We start from the raw sequence: 18,243 nt of genomic DNA, 5'->3' as shown, positions 1-18,243 counted from the left end.
ATTTTACAAGGAGCAGCCCAAAGCATTTCACAAAGCAGCTGTAAACAGCCACTGAGCCACCTGAAGACCACGCCAATGGAGCACAATATTCCACTGTAATGTAAAAGAGTTGGAGTTACGGAACGCACAGAAGCCACACTTTAACTGGAATAAGAAATAAAGCATAAACGGTTCATTTAGAGCCATGAAGTGTGTGTATTGGAACTCAGAGCGAGCCAGAGGAGAGCAGAAGAATCCCGTGTCCTCCTCTGGCAGCGGAGCCCAGCTGTCCTGCTAGCGCACGGACAAGGGCTCGCGGCTTGGCAGGCTGCATGCAGCATCTCCCACATCTGCTTTTGTTCTAGCTCCGCTCCCAGAGCTCACACGGAGCATTATACTTTCACAAAGCCGTGGTTACCAAGCACCTCAAAACAATGGCTGGCTAAACAGGACCCTGGTTGCAATGGGGGTGGGGGGAGGAGGAGTGGGAGGGTCCCTGGATGTTTCATAAGAGAGGTGCCATTTTGGTTTAAATTTAGCAATAGTGAGGTTTAACTCTGAATGGAACGGGGAACCAACTTCAAATGAGCTTTAGGTGCCACCTCTGGAAAATCCCAGTCAATACACGCTCAGATGTTTTCTTTATACTCCTCCCTGTGCCAGAAGGGTTAGTTCTCATACCATTTTTTAATCCTCTTCACAAATAATACCTCCTCCACCCTCTCCTCCTCCTCCGTGTGGGGCTGCAGTAAATAGTGTTTCGCCTCCCTGCAGTGGCTCAGTTTATTTCAACACTTCAGGCAAACCTCTCTGATACCCCCCCTTTGACTCTAACTGCAGCTCTGTCTCTGAAAAGGGCACTTGCAGAACTCATACCAGACAACAAACGCTAAAACCAGCCGATTTAGTAGACACACTGCTTGCCAAACAAGGGAGAGTCGCTGAAATTCAAGGCATGTAAGATCCTGAACACCAACTGTCTTTTCTCCTCACCCTCTTCCAATGCCTTTTTTTTTTTTTTAATTGCAGGAGGCACTACGAAGAGCTAACGGAGAAGTTGAGAAACATTCTGCTGACTCGGGTGAGAAACATTTGCTTGCCACTACTGACGACCAGAAGGAGCCTGTGGTTAGGTTGGAATGCGATTTGTTAGAAATATCTGTACAATTTACAAATCAAACAAGACAAGATCTGGTCATCAAGATCAACTCAACATAAATCTATTTTTTAGCAACAGTGATTTAAAGGAGTTTGGAAATCCCTATCTACACAACCCTGATGCCTCATAGAAGGTAACCTCGAACTCTTGAACCCACAGGCCTTCAGAGAAGTTTTAGTTCAGTGATTGAAGGCACCCAAGTTAGAACAGATACTGCTAATCCTTAGAAATAAGTTACTTTAAATGTCCCATTTTGAAACTTCTCAAAAGTATAATCTTTATCTATAAATTATACTTGGAAATTCATTGGTGCAATTAGAAAGAGATGGCAAGCACATGTAAAGAAAATCAAGATGTTAAAATCCTTAAAAACATGCTGATATGTCAACGGAAGAGTCTTTACCATAAGGAAAAATGACTGAATATCCAATTAAAAATGAATCATATTTCCACACTATTAATCATTCTCTGCACCTAGACTGTGAACACAGTTAAAGCTATAAAAAACTCCGCATCCAGCATTGGTTTCTCACATGCCCATTCACAGAACAGCCATCCTGCTCAAGTGACATGAGCACAAGAACAACTACATCTAATTTTAACCTTTTATTTTTGGGGCAAATAAACTGGCTCTAATTTAGAAACATTTCACAAAGAAAAGCGATATATCTGCCAGCAAGAAAAACATTACACCGAACTCATTGCTAAACTTAATGCACTAAAAATCTCTTTTCCTCCATGGATACACTGCTTTTCATAGTGGGTTCAAGCCTCAGCCCTTCCACAGGGGGGAAACATGTCATGCTGTATTTGATTAAGATAAATTGGAAAAACAAAAGCTTGCTTCTCATGGGAAACATCCTGCAAGCGTTGCCCCGGGCTGCGATTCATCTCATACTTATCTATGAAGTCATTGCACCTCTCCAGAAAGTAACACCAAGTTACAGCAACTTTTTTATCTTCAAGAGCAGTGGACAACTACCCACAAAGAACACTGCTGTATGATTAAGAAGGAAAAGCTTGGTGTGGAGATGGCTAGTAAATATGTCAATCAAGACTATCTGTCTGTCTGAGTTGCAAGATTAAAACGTCTCGTGATTTTATATAATGTCTGGTATGCAGTACTGGCTGTAAAACGGGGCTCAGAATGAAGCATCCCATACCTAGAGCATCCTCAAGTGACACAAACATCCAGCAAGCAGTCAGGGCTAGTTTTAGCAGACCGTCACGGCATTTCAAGCCACGTATTAATTTTACAATCATGTGTCTGTTAGCAAGTTTCTATTCCCACTTCAGTCAACCCTTGCCCCACAGCGCAGAGCTGATGGAAATTCCAAACGATGAGCCACAAGCTCTGAATATGACTGAACAAGAACCACCGGGGGAGCGGACACGTGGTGCCGCTGCACGCGTAACAGGGCCACGTTGCTACTTTGAGGAGTAACATGAAAAGCAGACGTTTTGTACGGCTGTGCCCACGCTACTTTCTATAGGAGCAGATTCGTGTCAGGGAAAGGCACAATTGGAAGAACCCAAGTTTATACTCTGGTGCTGACAGAAGACAAAAAAAATCTGTCAGCATTCTCTCCTTGCCCTTCCCTAGCCACCCACTTATTTCTGAAGAATAAATCACAGCATCTATTCAAATTGACACTAGTAGTGATGATTGGCTTTAACATCTCCAATTAGAGATGATCTTGCACTGTTATCATTATTTCCAGCCTGTTCAAGGAAGCAATGACATGAAAAGTATAAAGTTCAGGCTGTGCTTAAAAAAAAAAAAAAAAGGCAGAGACTCCAAGGGAGCAAATGAGGAGAAAGCACAACGTGACCTCCCAGCAGTTATTAGAGACAGAACCGGTGACGAGGAAGTTGAGAGCAGAAAATGAAAACAAGGCGTCAGCATCTAAAAGGTAAAGTCCATCAACCTTCAAAAGGAAGAAAACAGCGTAGCCATCATCCTACTAACTCCTCATCTTGGTGAAGTTCAGATCACTACGGCTGGCCAAGACGCTCGATACAGCTTAAATATTAATATGACATCCATATTTTGCAGACTTCTGAAAAGTCAAAGGTAGCTAACCCTGCACAGATGGAGGGGCTTCACATCAGCTGTTTATCGCCACAGTTCCAGCTTTAGATAAACTGCCCAGACTCTGACGTACACCGCTTTCAGCAGCACCGGAGGCCATATATGGAACTCGCAGTCACACCGTTTCGGGCTCTGACTCATGAGGTCCGGCAACTCACGGTGGGGCAATACGTGAGGTTATTGCTTCCAGCTGTTCCACCAGCCCCTACGCCAGAGGTTACCACCCTCTGAGCAGGACAGCGGGACCGGCAGCGTCTCTTCGGCAGTTGCCAGGCTCGTGCCCAGAACTTAAACCACCATCACTTTCAACTCACGTTAATGCGCCAGACGAGGGGCTTGGGACTCCCAGACTGAGCTGGAGCAGTTGAAGGGATTGTTCTCTCACAGCATAATCTGAACAGAGGTGCTAGCTTTATTCTCTGCAGGTATCTATTGGTATCTGGGAATATCTAACAGCGGGTGCACTTAGAGGGACCAAGATTCAAAATGAACATTTTTCTCCTTGAAAATATAATTTTTAATCTGATTTAAATGCAAGCCAGCCACCAGAAGATTTAAAAAAATACCCAGGTTACACAACTAATCTGGCAGCAGTGTCCACTTTAATTCATTGGACCCTTCCAGTTCATCAGTGCATTAATATCAATGCTACAGTTTCAAGCAGAACAGAGCCCGTGCGAGCTGTAAAAGCAGGAGATCCCATCAAGAGATAGTTAGCAAAAGTGTGGGGTTGTTGGTTTTTTTTAAATTCTATGTTGATTCAAGTATTCCAGGATGTTTCAGTTCATTGTAAAAAGCTTAGGACAGCTGGAGGAAGTAGGTTTAAAGGCATGAAGGAAACAAATGAGAGAGTAAGAGTCACAAACAACACTCGCACAAACAGGATCCACTTCAACTTACTTGATAATTAAGTTCCGTCTTCTGCACCCACTATGTATTTTCCTTTCTACTGCCTTAACAAGTCAATAGCAGTAATCTGAGCACAGATATTAGACAGAACTGGGTTTTGTTTCATTTGTTTTAGGCTTGGAAGCTGACATATGCATTGAAGAACAGTATGGACTAAAAATTAACACCTCAGTTAACAAAAATAATTCATTTCTGGGAAGGGGAGCAATGCTGCGTTCTGTCACTTGGCTGAGGCAGCTCCGCTTTTGTTTCTCACTAAGTTCCTTTACTCACAGAACCTACAGTTTGCTGGGTTACTCACACTAGTTTTGAACGATCCACATGGAAAGAGCAAAACTTGTCCTAAGCTGACAATCATTATGAAAATACTCCTGTATTAAAGTCAAAAGTAAATAAATGGAGAAAAAAAAACTGAGAGTTCTGTGGATCTCCAAATTATTCTGTCTCCTTCATAAAACAGGAATAAACCCTGTTTTGGAAGCTTTTATTTTTAGGACCACTCTAATGATTTTATCCTGAGTCTCTTCGCAAGCTCAGCTCCTGGAACCAGATGACTCAAAGAAATCAATGTGATTTTTAAAAAGTTTTCAGTAGTACTACCAGGAACAAGTTTGGGGTTTTTTTTATTTTTGTTTATTTTTAATTAATATTTACGCAAACATTTTTTTTAATTAATGGTCTCATTATTGTACAAGGTATCTGGATTTTAAATCTTCAGATTCTAACCTAAACCAGTTCAGACAGGTCCAAAACACGACTCATTTCAGCTGCAAACTACCACACTTTCAGGAGGCCAGAATGTGACCCCTCGCCAAGGCCAAACCCTGGAACCAATTCAGAACAAAAGGGAGACATTGAACCCTCAAGCTCAGATAAACTCCAACTGGTTCTCTGAAGCCAGGACTGTCAATAAGAACACTGTCTTTTCAACTCACTGCTCTTTAAAGGCAGTTTTCTGTTCTCTTTCATGGCCTGGAATTATTGCCGTGCTCTCTTCCACTCTGCTAGAGAAAGCCCCCGTAAGAATTAAGTGACAAATCCACATATTAGAGTTTTGAAAAAATCTGAACTCTTGTGTGACCTCCGCACACAAAACATTCCTATTGTACCTCACGTTTCCTGTTTGTGCTAGTCCAAACCCGGCCACCAGCAAAACCCTTTTCAGCAGTTGCTCCACTTGGCTCTATCAGCAAGCCAGCAGAGATCCATATTTAAGAAACAAAAACACAAACAAATGCAAACAGCCAAAGCTTGCTCTGCACTTTTGACCTGTAAGGAATTCGCTTCCATTCATCCCCCACCCTTACAGATTATTACGGACCATACACAGAAGGGACATTTATCATCCACTTCTCGCACAAGCCGTTTTGATAGGCATTAATTCTAAGCTGATTTTGTTTGCCTCGGCCACATCTTTTGCAATTCCTTTGCCAGAGCTGAACTGAAACCAAATCACGAGGCAGAGCGTTGCGTGAAGATGGCAATGGCGGCGCGGTCCAAACTCCAGCAGCTCAGTCATTACATTTTGTCAGCAAACAAACCTCTCCAAGATGTACAAATGCTAGAAATTCCTGATGAATTGCCCTCAGTCATCTTCTTCTGGTCGCTCGGTGATTCATGCCATTTATATTTTAATATACTACCAATAGAAGAGAAAACATCTCAGGACTAAGAAAAAAAGCTGCATGCTGCTAAAAACAGTATTTAGAGTCATTAATCATAATAGTTTTATTTCCTACAGAACCACATCAGGATTACTATTTTTAAAGGGTTGTTTTTAAAGAATTGTGAAAACCTTTTAATGGACTTTGGGAAAATAAGCCAGCAGACTTGTTTTGAAAGTGTCAGAATAAAAAGGATTCTTGGAAGAGTGGCCTGCTTCCCCATTTCTGCACTGAAGACCTGCTCCGTGCCAGCCCTCAGCTCAGTGCCAATTTGCAGCAGGAGAATTGTTTCCCAAAAAGCCGTGTCAAATTTTACATTTAGTACTGGCTACAACTAAGGAAGCAGCACTAAAGTAGGAACCAATAGGGCAGACAATGTTCAGACCATTTGTACCAAAGTTCTTGAGTCACGGAAATAATAAAAAGCCTGTTATCAAACAGACAGAATTGACTTCTCCCTCCTACACTGAGATGTATGCATCAAGAATGTTCTGGTGACTAACAAAATCCAAATCAGAGGTGAACCAATATTAAGCAGGCGCAGTAACATGCCCCGCCACACCAAAACTGTAAAATCTACTTTAAGCAACCTGCTTCCAAGTAATCTCTTCTCAGCTAACCCCAGGATCTCTCCTGGCACTTCAGTTCATGGCAGCCCAAAAAGCAGCTGGTGAGAGATGCTCTGAAGAATCCAGACAAATGACAGTTTTCAGCACTGGAAGAACAGCTAACCAGGCCAGGGAAAGCAAACAGCCAGAGTCATTCATATACGGCACCGATTGCGTAACTACTTCTGTGATCTGCGCAGCTAAGAGGCTGTGCTTATGGACAGCGCGATATAAAAATAGCAGTTGGCAGTCAATGGCGAGCTGTGGTTCAGAACCATGCACCTGTGTCACAGCTGAAGAAGTTCGGGCGCACTGTCTGAGCAGGTGCCTACATGCCATCAATTCCTAGCCGCTGGCCCTTCACGCAGAGACAATGCTGCGAGCATCAACAAGAGCTCAGCAGCACATGGGTGGGCCCGAGAGCATTGTTCTCTGAGCATGTAATTGCATTCCCAACAATCTCACTGTACATACAGATTTAAAATGAGCAATTAATTATAAGCAATTTTAAAACACTTACTGAGTCTATTCTCTACTGCAAGCAAATCGAGGCACTAAAGTGGAACAGGATTTGGTGGTTTATAACTTTTCATTTCCGTGAATCAATAGAAGAATAATTTTTACCATAATGAAGAAACCTAATTAAAGTATATGGAACATGAAAAGTAGATACACAATAATGTAAAGTTAATACAGCGAGTTCCCCGCTTAACCTATCATATTTCTACTTTTAGAGGCAACTGCTGCACAACTAACAAAGCAAATTAGTTTAAAACTCCTCCTTTTGAAAGCTGAAGCTCCTAATTGCATTGTTTCCAGATGGGTTAAATCCAGAATACTATTCTGGACTTATTTACCCTCAAAAGTTGTACCAACAGTCTTTAGTACTCCGTGTGCCCTTTCACACAAGGTGTAGGCTCAGGCTGGGAAGGTAGTAAGAGGTCTATTACTACATGTAGATATTGCTGATGTAGCTGTATTGATAAGAACATTAGCAGTTCAGGTTCTTAAAATGGCAACGCGCTGTCAGGGCAATGAGGTTGTGTTTTTACATTCCCACTGCCATCTAGTGGCTACAGTGCCAGCCACAGGCCACCAAACGAACCCCTCGGAGTTAGACAAGCCTTCAGTGCCCAGAAAGAGCAACGGTCCTAAATTCACAGTCCATAACGATCACTTAATCTTGCACAGGAGAAAAGAGGAAAATTAATCTTTGCTTCTTTTTCTTCCTTACACTCAAGAAGCCTTTATGGAAACCGCTCAATGTAAAAAAACCCCATGCTTTCTGCCTCATATATTTAAAGCAAACAAGTTATTTCTCCTGTACTGTTACATATTAGATGTTGATGATATAGTTTCATTACATTTTATTCATTAACTTCCTTCTAATTATTCAAGGCAATCTATTTTGTCTGTTTTCCCCTTCATAATAAAGTTCTGTGAAAACTTGCCTCTTACACTCCAAATAAATATCTTCATTAACAATATTCAACTAAGTTTCTTTTCCTAGGCAATGCACCTCCCTGTAATCTTTGGAAGGCTGTCCACCTGCCATACACTCACCATAAATTATACTGACAAGCCAGCAGAGAAGTTACATTTTATATATGGTACTTTAACGTCAGTCTAGGTCATGACCTAAATATATCCACTAGATTTGCATACCCCACAGGAAAAGTGAAGTGATACGTTGTGAAATTTAATTTGTTTTCTATTAAAGTAATTTAGAACTATTTAAACATCTGTGTTTTTGGTTTTTTTTTTTTTAATACAGAGTAAAAGAAAGGTCAATTAATTCCACCTTCTTTTAGGAAAAAAGAAGTGGTGAAGACTTATGAAGTCTTATGAAGACTTCTTTATGTGACAAAATCCTCTTGAAGTGGCTTAGGTTATAAAATGACAGACCAATGCACAGCAAAGAAACATTACCCACTTTCAAATGCAGTTTAGAAATGGTGGATAACACTTCTTATGTACTATATTGCTGACACAACGTGTGTAAAAATTAAGAATAGGAACTGTATAAGCTCTCCAAACTGCTTGAGGGAGGATGTCCGTTTACGTGAAATCTTTGATTAGAGGAAATCATAAGGTGACTCTCACTGGTTGATAGCCTAATATAAAGAAATGCAGAACAAGATTAAAATCTATCAAGATCTATCAAAAACTATTAAGAAGTTTTCTACATGCTGACTGAAATAATGATCAGCTGAAGCAAACCAGGAATTCCCTTCCCTTCCCTGTTCCTTGCTGAAGGTGATCCCATCCTTCTGCATTTTCACTCCCACCATAAGCTGGCAGAGAACCCCGATTGAGCCGAGTTTGAGCTTGACTCCACCTCACACATCACCCAATGCTGCTTTGCCACTCCAGGAGGCAGCGTGCCTCCGTTTGGGACTGATGATTTTGATTCATTCTCCCTCTGTCCAGCCCATGTGTCATAGTGACCCTAAGCTATTAACAGCATCATCTCTGTAAGTGAGATAGATCATACACGTTGTCAACTCACTGCTGTCTAAGCCCTAGCCAGTGTTACATAAAAACATCTGGACACTGAGTTCATCAGCTTTACCCAATTTCCAGTTCCAGTCATTTAGAATGACAGCAATATTTTTGTCTAGAAGGCTATGCATGCATAAGCTTGCTTCTGAGTAGCTACAGTTTCCTTTCTCCTGTACTTTCTGCCTCCACAGTCTTCAGGAAGAAAGCTACACTAAGTCTAAGAGTACTGCCAATGCAGCCCATCCAGATGCCATTCGCTCCAACAGGCACTGCCCTGCTGTGTGGAAAAGCACGAGGTCCTTGTTTCTTGTAGTGTTTTCTGTGTTATTGTTAATGATTAAAGCAGTTCTGAAAGTAAACATCTGTAATTGTTCCAAATACAAGATGACATTCGTTGCATAAACTGGTTTTAATTATTTTGTGGCCATGAATCCTTTTCTTAAATCCAGGACAGTGGTTTCATAAACAAGAAACTAATCCAATGGCCAAAAGCAAAAACACACCCAAACATTTCCCTAACTTTCCTAGCTAAGTTGAGATAAACAACATGACACAAGTTTTCAGAACAAGGTATTATTTTATCTTTGTGGACAAACCTTTGTCTTGCTATTATTTTCAAAACAAAATTAATATATACTAAATTTCACACTAGCTGCCTATTTCAGTGGTTTCAGCTAGAAAAACGATCATTTTAAGCTACTAGAAGAGAGTATGCTGAAAAATTTTAAATGGAAACATTTGAGCTGCGCACACTAGAAAATGTTTCATTTTAATTAGGAAACTAGAGGATAGAGCTTGCAGAGTTTGACTCGTTTCAAGTGAGGATTAACAACAGGCTAATATCTACAGTTCAACAAACACACAGCATACGAACTGCAAAACTAGGTTATACAGCGTGGAATATGAATCGCATTCACTAGAGCACAGAAGCATTGCACTAAGTATTTATTTTCCTTCAGAAGTACTTATTTGGGATTTACGGAATAATCTTTATTCACAGATTTCGAAATATGCAACAATTAAAATACTGCGTTTGGAAAGAACACAGGATGGAAATATGCTTACCAAATAGAGCAGAAAGGTGTGAAGACCTGTTCCAAGTCCAACGGAGGACAGAATGCCTAATCCTACCCAGTAGGCACACCAGAAGAACTTCTTCTCCATATACCGCACATACTGAAAGAGAAAGAAGTCACAAAAGAAAAAAATAAAGAATGGTGATGTCTCTTAAGGGAGAGAGTTAAAGCTAGAAGCTAACATAGGTGGTTATCTGGATTACAGTAACTGAAACAGAATCCGAGATAGTTCTAATTGCAATTTTTTACAATTAACAGCACAGGCTTGTACAGAGAATGGCGCATTTTCAAAAGAAAAGCCCAAATGCATTACAATCAGCAAGTTTCCAAGCAGACAGACAAAAAATAGTAAGGGGTTGAAATCCAGACTAGGTATACGATGTGCGAGCAGCAAGCCCTAGACAGTGACCACTGGAGCCCGAGCAGCAAGCAGACAACTCGGGGAATGGCCTGAAAACAGTAATACAGAAATAGCATTAGCTGCACTCTCAGTTACTCTGTTGAGTGTTTAATCTTGGACCAGTGATTAATCAGGATTGTATTTTTCAGAAAATATTAAAATGTTGGCTGTATGTTGCACACAGAAATGAGGGAATATGGGAAAGTCACCACAAAATCTGGACACAAGAAGTCCAGTTGGGTTGACTGGAGAAACAGGAAGCAGTATCTCCCCTCTCACTGCCATGACAGCAATATTTGGAGGATGGAGCCAGGCCATCAATTTGCCTGTTCCACAGCCCCAAGAAGAGGTGACATTTTATACCATCCATGGGCCAACAGTATCAAGATGAAGTTTACCGGTCTTAACCAGGCTTCAACCTGCCGGAGTGTAAGACAGTCCTAAAGCCAGCAAGTGAAAACCACAAAGACACCGCAGTATTCTGAGTATGTGTTCGGAAGGCAGTGGCTCATATTCAAGTAGACACTGATGGCACGCAGGGAGAAGCAGAGGCACTAGCAGGACACGGGCTTTAGGGGAGGAGCTCTGGAGGAAGGGGGATGCAGAGATACCTGCTGGCACCCGACTGAGACCCCCCAGAGCCGAGAGCTCCATGCCCCGGCAGGACCCTGCAGCAGACCACACGCCTCTTCCCAGTCCCCAAGGCACCGGTTTGTTGGCAGCAGGCTCGAGCAAACCAGCCCAGGGACCCTGTGCCTCAGGACCGGTTCGTAAGAGCCATCTAGTGGCACACGCCAAGTGCATCAAGCTCTGGCCTTCGCAGCCACAAGGCCACCACCCAGGGCAGATTTTGTGAAGCAGGTATTTGTCCATCGGGAACTGCGCCCCCGATTTACCATCTACCAACCTGCTCTGCGTGTCAGCACTTCAGTCTCAAGCACGGGATTGAGTGAGCAAGAATTCAAGGAGCTGAAGCAACTCATGTCACTGCATTTCATAGAATCACAAAATGGTTTAGGTTGGACAGGCCCTTAAAGACCATCCAGTTCCACCCCTGCCCACGGGCAGGGACACCTTCCACTAGACCAGGTTGCTCCAAGCCTCATCCAGCCTGGCCTTGGACACTTCCAGGGATGGGGCACCCACAGCTTCTCTGGGCAACCTGTCCCAGTGCCTCCCCATCCTCTCCGGGAAGAATTTCAAGACCCATCCAGGGACACCAGGACTCCTGTCCCAGACCTGCATGTCCCTTGGGTAGACAGTGACACACCACAGGAGCAGGGATGTAAGCAAGTTCTCTGAAACTGGGAACCTGCTGATTGCAGAGGCAGAGTGGGAAGATGATTCAGTTGCACAACGAAATGCTCTGCAGGGTTTAAAAGGGCTGAATGCTCTCAGGGAAAATCTGAAAGTCAAAGAGAAATGGGAAGGGAAAGATGTAGCCAGCACCATCACCTTATGCTTAAGCAAGGGCTTCAGGTAATATCAGTCTTCACATACTCCAGAGCACAAAAAAGTTTTTAAAACACCCATTTTAAACAACGGGAGCATAAGAAACATCACAGAACCAGATTTGAACCATGAAACCATTTTGTCTAGATATATGCCTATCCTAGCGTGGGACAGGGGTCAGGAGACCCTTCCATAGCAGAAGAAACATTTCTCAGGAACCACAAAGTTCTGTGATGACTCAGTTTAACATTACATCTCAAAAGCTGACACCACTATTAAAAGCTTCTTAACGGCAGATGGGAAGGAGTGCTGCAGCATCGGAGGTGTGCCTGTTCAGGAATGGATGAGAAGTGGGACACCTACAGATGCCACAGAACAGATCAAACGATACAGCTGATTGTTACGCATCTCTAAAATGCAACTCATCCACACACAACAGTCATGACATGAGAAGCAAATATCCTCAATGAGTAAGAGTTCAAAAGATACATTACAATTTCATGAAGACCCCATTAAATTCCTAGTACATCTACTTTATTTAGCACCAGGACAGGATTAGTGACTAAGGAAAGTAACCTGAAAGCCCCATACCTGTTGATGTGTTCCTTCAACGTAATACGTAGCTGTAAGCACTGCAAGCGTCAGTAAAAAAGACACCAAGATACTCCGCCGATGCCACAATCTTAAAAGACAAATGGTAATTAGGGTTTTTCATAATTCAGCATGCATTTCAAAGTAACTCAGTTATCCCTGTAGACTGGGTCTGTGTGGACATAGTCAGCAGGGACAATGGCAGTTGAAAAGTTTGCTGTTATAAAAGCATGAAATTCCCAAGAAAATATCTAGGGAGCCTTTATTCCTTATGGAAAAATCTCTGCTTCACTGTCAAGCGAGATCAAAGTTCACCCATGCATATTTTTAAAATAAAGAAAAACAAAGTAACTGTCTGAAAACAAATACTCAGCTTCTGCTGCCAAGACTCAAAGGCAGGGCCATCAACAACATCCATGGTTAAGCAAAGCGCAAAGCGGGCGCTGGCTCTGGGCAAGGGTGGAATACAGAAGTGCTGATTTCAAACTGCGTGCTGGTGGACAGAGCCACAGCAAGAGGAACACATCTTTACATTCTTTCGGTTGAAATTACTATCTCTCTTAACAGCTCAAAGTTTAGTAAACACCTTTTAGCTAATTATGAAGCATTAGGAAGCTATTACAGTAAGGGGGAAAAATGTTTTCGTACGTAATTTGATACCCAATTACTTTTGTGCCTGGTGAGTTTTACGAGACTTCACCTCATACTGCCTGATGCGTAGACTAGCAGATACCTTTGTTATTTTCTCAGAAACCCTGTTGTACTGTCACCTGATGTATTTCTAGCATCACGTAAAAATCTCAGACATGAAATAGCAAGCTAGGAGCATAACTCATCTATTTAGACCAAGACAGAAATAGGAGGCATGTAATAAAGGAAGAGTCATAAATGTTTTATATTAAGCAAGCTGAAAAAAGTCACTCTAACTTTCCTTTAATCTTAAAATAATTTGTGCTGCTTATATTCATATGAGAATTGGGTTTTCAAGTGACTGTCGGCATTTAAATCATGATTTGCTCAAGTGGAACACAGGAGATCATTAAGTGTCAGTCTGAGGTCTCAAGAGCTTATAATAGCCAGTGTTATGACCTGTAAAGGTACTGTCACGCCAGTGCTAGACAAGACAGACGTGCTGCACCACAAAGGACACAAGTGCTATCTGTAACAGAATTTGATGTCTAGGCAGCCAGGTAATAGCTTCGAATAAGACCTCAAATGTTATTTCAGCTGGGTGTAAATCAATGCTTGGAGGTTGTCAGAAATGGCTAAGGTAAGACCCAATAAAACAGTTCTCAAAGAAACAACACCCAACAATAGCTGAAACAATGTACATAGCCAAATAAGTAGGTTTCAGCATCAGATTTTTTTTGGTGCGGTGGGGGTGTAAAAAGAGTACACCACGTAAACCAGTTATTTTTTGTACAAATCATTTCAGAAGGTCAAAATGGAAAACAGAAGATTCTCTCAATGGATCTGACGTGTCAGCACCTTGACCCTAGCCCAGAAGGGTCAACGAACATCCCAGATTGTCACCAATCTCGGCTTGCTCCGCAAACGAGCGGTCCAACAGCTAGGATCGCCCAAGGTGATATTAGATCCTATCTGCTGACTGAGAAGACGGTTGTAAACTCAATCCCAAACACAAGAAATTTCAGTTACCAACACAAGCACTAGAATCACTGCTACTCTTGTTTTTTTCTGCTGCCAATTTTGCTCATGTTTGCCTTTTGGCACATCAAACCCTCTCAAGCCTAGTGCATTAAGAAACAGCCATGCATTTCAGCATCAGGACGTTAGGCCCACTACTGGCAAATTTTCTACCTGGAATGAAAGCCCATTTTATCCACTGTGTAAATAATGCCTGGGGCAAGTGCTTTAATAAATCATTTCCTGCTGTGAAAGAGACCACGTAGCTTACAAGCAAAGTCCTCTTTGCAGCATCATAAACATCACTGTACATTCCACGTAGTCCTGAACCCTGCCCTAGCTGAGCTATTTGAAGATCATTCAGCAATACTAACACATACATTAGTATATCAGTACTTAACACTGTAGTCCTAAGTACAGTATCTCTTCCTTAAGGATCCCTAAACACTGTCCCTCTTCTTAAAATTAGAATATTCAACTCTTCAGAATGGAAGTTGGTGATTTACTTCCACTGACACCTTACTGTATTAACACTTATGTAATTTAGGCAGGTCTGAGTACACAGCTGGAAGTACATCCCAGTAGCTCCCTTTAACGTACAAGAATAAAGATGTTTTCTGAAAGAAGAATTTTGAAGTTGTGAATCATCAGTGGAAGCAAGATGTCAGAATGACCTACTGAATCAGAGCATGGGTTTCCCCAGAATGCTTAGTAGAAGTTAAAGAAATTATCTTTACTTTATGGTCCATTCCTTCAAGCTTATTAGAGTTTCCAGGAAAAAATACTGCAGGGTAACAAGCGGTTGTCTCCACAGGACAATATTCAACCTCTCTTCTCGGTCCCTTCGCTTCCGTTCACTCAACAAAGAGGAATCTGCAAATGAAAAGTAACAGAACTGTAAAAGCACAGGCTGACCGGTCAGATTCTGTCCCACCCAAAAACATACTGACCTGTCCCAGTGCCTCCCCATGTTATCTTTTGTTTTGTTAGAAGGTTAATGTGAGCTCCCAGTCATCTTTTCTGCTCAACCCAATACGTTTGCTCCAAGGGCATCAGATATCAGGTGACCTCCAGCAAAGGAAGTAAGGTGGCTTTTTTCTTCCATGTAGCTGACCGCTATTCAAAAATCTAAATGGCCCAGGGCGCAAGAAGTCTGGCTTATCTATTAGCCTTTATGCAAGGTACTGCACTAGCAGTTGCATCAGGTCAAATGCAACTATCGCCCACTACAGAGACCACATTTCACTGCGAACTTCTGAATTTGGTTCTCTTCCAAAGCTATTCTCAGACTTCTCTAATCAAACTAGATTGAATTACATCTGCTCTTTATACACTTCAGTCAGCACATAACTGGATAACAGCATCTACCCTCCCAGTCAGGATCCTTGGGCTATGGTAAGCCTTGCCACGCTGTTCAGCTTCTCCAAAATGAGCCCACTACACCAGACAGGAAGTGCTCCCATTAAAAAGGAGCACAGTCCTTCACTGGACTGACACTATCCATGTGGGTGCCTTTAACTGCAGTGATCTGGTTATCATGCAGAGCTCAACACTGCTGTAGCACCACCCGCTGTACGCCACCACGCAAGCACAGAAGAAAGCTTCTTCTAATAAATGTGTTATTTTGTGCTTACAATACATCCAATATTAATACAAACCCTAGTGATTTTTTTTGGATGGGAATGGCTTGTTCAAAGGGTGTCAAGCTAATAAGCAGTAGTAATTTTTAAACTTTCAAAGAAAATAAAAAGAAAATACCACAAAGCAGTGGAAAAAAATACACAAAAATAACTCTTGTATCCAGAGACCAAACTTGTTTAAACACCACTTACTACACAAAGTCAAAACATATGTTTTGCATACATTGAAAGCATTGCAATAATACTCATAAGTTTTAAATTTGTAAAAAGCTGTTACTTTAAAAATATTAATCTAATCTGAACCCCCAGCACATTGTAACCCAAGACCTATTATTTCAGTCTTATTCCTGTAATTGAAACATGCTGCCTTATCAGACACTAATATCTACATAGAAGTTGCATACCTCATTAGTCACAGAGCCCATTTAATTTTGTATTCTTTAGCTGTAAGCATCAGTTGCTTTAGATGAGCTAACAGAAACCCTGCAAGGGATTCTGGATAACGTCCACGTTCCCTCAGAGTTACAGAACGATTTTAAGCCCTTAAGTAAAAGGCTTTGATATATTCCATACATACACGTGTGCGGTTCCTCTTTAAATCCTGCCACATTCATTGCTTCAAGAATTTCTAGTCTCCATTTTTTTTCCCAATTAATGTGTCTAATAAAAACGCTTCAACCTTATTTTTATGACTTTGTTTTTAGTAGAGGTCATAAAAGACAATGGTGTAAGACTGCACACAACTTGAGAAATCATTTGGTTACAAAACTTCATTAAATATGGAAGTGGCACATTCAAAGATGACAGGAAACAAACCAAAACGATCATCGTTTCTAAGCTGCCCTACACAGCACAGATAATGCAGTGACACAAGGTTCTCCATGAAGTGTTCTCAGGTTATTTTTTCACAATTCCTAAACATTAACCCAAGCCTACTTCAGGCATAACAGTAGGAAAAACAGAGGCGAGGCAGGAGATGTATTAGTTAACTGTTTTGTTAGTAATCTATCATTGAAACCGAGAAGTTGTAGTGCAGCTAAATAGCACCAGAAAAGCTGGAAATTGGGAGACTATAATAACCAGATTTCTCCCAGAGTAAAACAGATTTTTATTACCAAGTACTAACTTTTCAGTGCCAAAGGGTGGGGCTGTACAGCCTGACATGTACAGCCACGTATTTGCCAACACAGTTCAGTTTTTCAGCTCAGTCCTGTTGCAGCCCCTGTTGATACCCACATCAGCTTTACAGGGCTCACATGCCTAACAAGTACAGAATAAGAACTTTGGAAGGAGAAAAGAGTATAAGAGAAGAGAGAATGGAAATACACAGCATAAAATTATTTGTGGCTTTACAATACAAAACCCCCTAGACTTCAGATTTAGAGATGACTGAAGCTTCCATGACTGATTCAAATATTGAGGTCCTTCGCATTATCTGGGCATAAAGTGCCCCAACACAAATTCCTTTTGCGTATCATGCTGGCCATTTACACGCTGGGCTGACCAGCCGAGAACATTAAATCATTTGCCACCTACCTGTAAAATTTCCATTGTGCTGTTCTTTGATCATTCCTATGCGTCTCTGGTCACAATCTGTTCCATTCTCTGCCATCTCATAGACCAGCCACGTATGGGAATCTAATAGCAGAAGAAAACCGAAAAGCACAATGTCTCTGTTTCTGGTTACGAAGACGCCATTTACTCCATAGTCAAAGGATGCAGGCAAACATCCAGCCGTTCCAAATCCTAATCACAGTTACCCAGCATTACACCATTAAAAATGAGAAAGTGATTCAATCCCCACAATGACAAAGACTAAAACATTTCCACCTACATACATCTGAACTTTTCACTTAAATGACAAAACTCCCTCACTTCTAACAACTGAATAAAAGCTCCTTAGACAATCCCTTCTACTAAGCAGCCCACTGTTTGGGCTCCAGAAGCAGCAGAGCCTCATACAAACCTCACTTCGATCCGGAGAGAGGGGCGCTTAAGATTTGATTCTCACATCAGAAAACATCTACTCTGGCACTAAGCTTCCAGGTAGTTAGCATGCAAGTAGACCTCAAAAACCTCAGAACCTAAAAAAACCCCAGCCCTCAGTATGGTAACTAAGATACAGAACGGCATCTCATGTTTTGCACAGCCCCGGATCTCCAAACCAGAAAAGCTACACTCTCCCATGGAAGCAGCTCTCTGATGGAAAGCTTTTTTGAGAAGTATAAACCTGCTAGTTTAGTCTCTCTAGTGAGATCAGCCCTAAAATGTCCAAAAGAACAGCTGTGGTTTTCCTTATCCAGGAGAGTAAACAGTGCAATAACTAGAAGCCAGCATAAATCAGAGTGTTGCAAGAGCTTCTTTCCCCTCGGTCCCCCCTCAAAAGAAAAATCAAACAAAACCTGAACAGCTGACAATTCTTAGGCAATCAAACACATAGAAAGTAGACGGTCAGACTCCTGGCTTTAAAAATACTCTCTTGAAACCTAAAACAGTTTCTGGAATTTTATTCTGGGGAAGGGGG

At 41.7% G+C, this 18,243-nt stretch overlaps 1 protein-coding gene across 1 annotated transcript; it reads right to left on the bottom strand.

Moving 5' to 3' along the window:
* Positions 1–9,978: 9,978 nt before the first annotated feature.
* Positions 9,979–17,357, bottom strand: LOC104516860 (vacuole membrane protein 1-like; the record flags this gene model as incomplete). The annotated part of the gene is made up of 4 exons (XM_010161339.1): positions 9,979–10,089; positions 12,433–12,523; positions 14,817–14,952; positions 17,256–17,357. Coding segments are annotated over 4 exons (440 nt in total), but the record flags the coding sequence as incomplete, so codon positions are not given.
* Between the last annotated feature and the right edge of the window lie 886 nt (positions 17,358–18,243).

The sequence above is a fragment of the Eurypyga helias genome, unplaced genomic scaffold (genome assembly GCF_000690775.1).
Source record: "Eurypyga helias isolate BGI_N326 unplaced genomic scaffold, ASM69077v1 scaffold42401, whole genome shotgun sequence".
NCBI lineage: Eukaryota > Metazoa > Chordata > Aves > Eurypygiformes > Eurypygidae > Eurypyga > Eurypyga helias.
The sequence above is the reverse complement of the archived record's forward strand: the minus strand, read 5'-3'. Positions and strand labels throughout refer to the sequence as shown.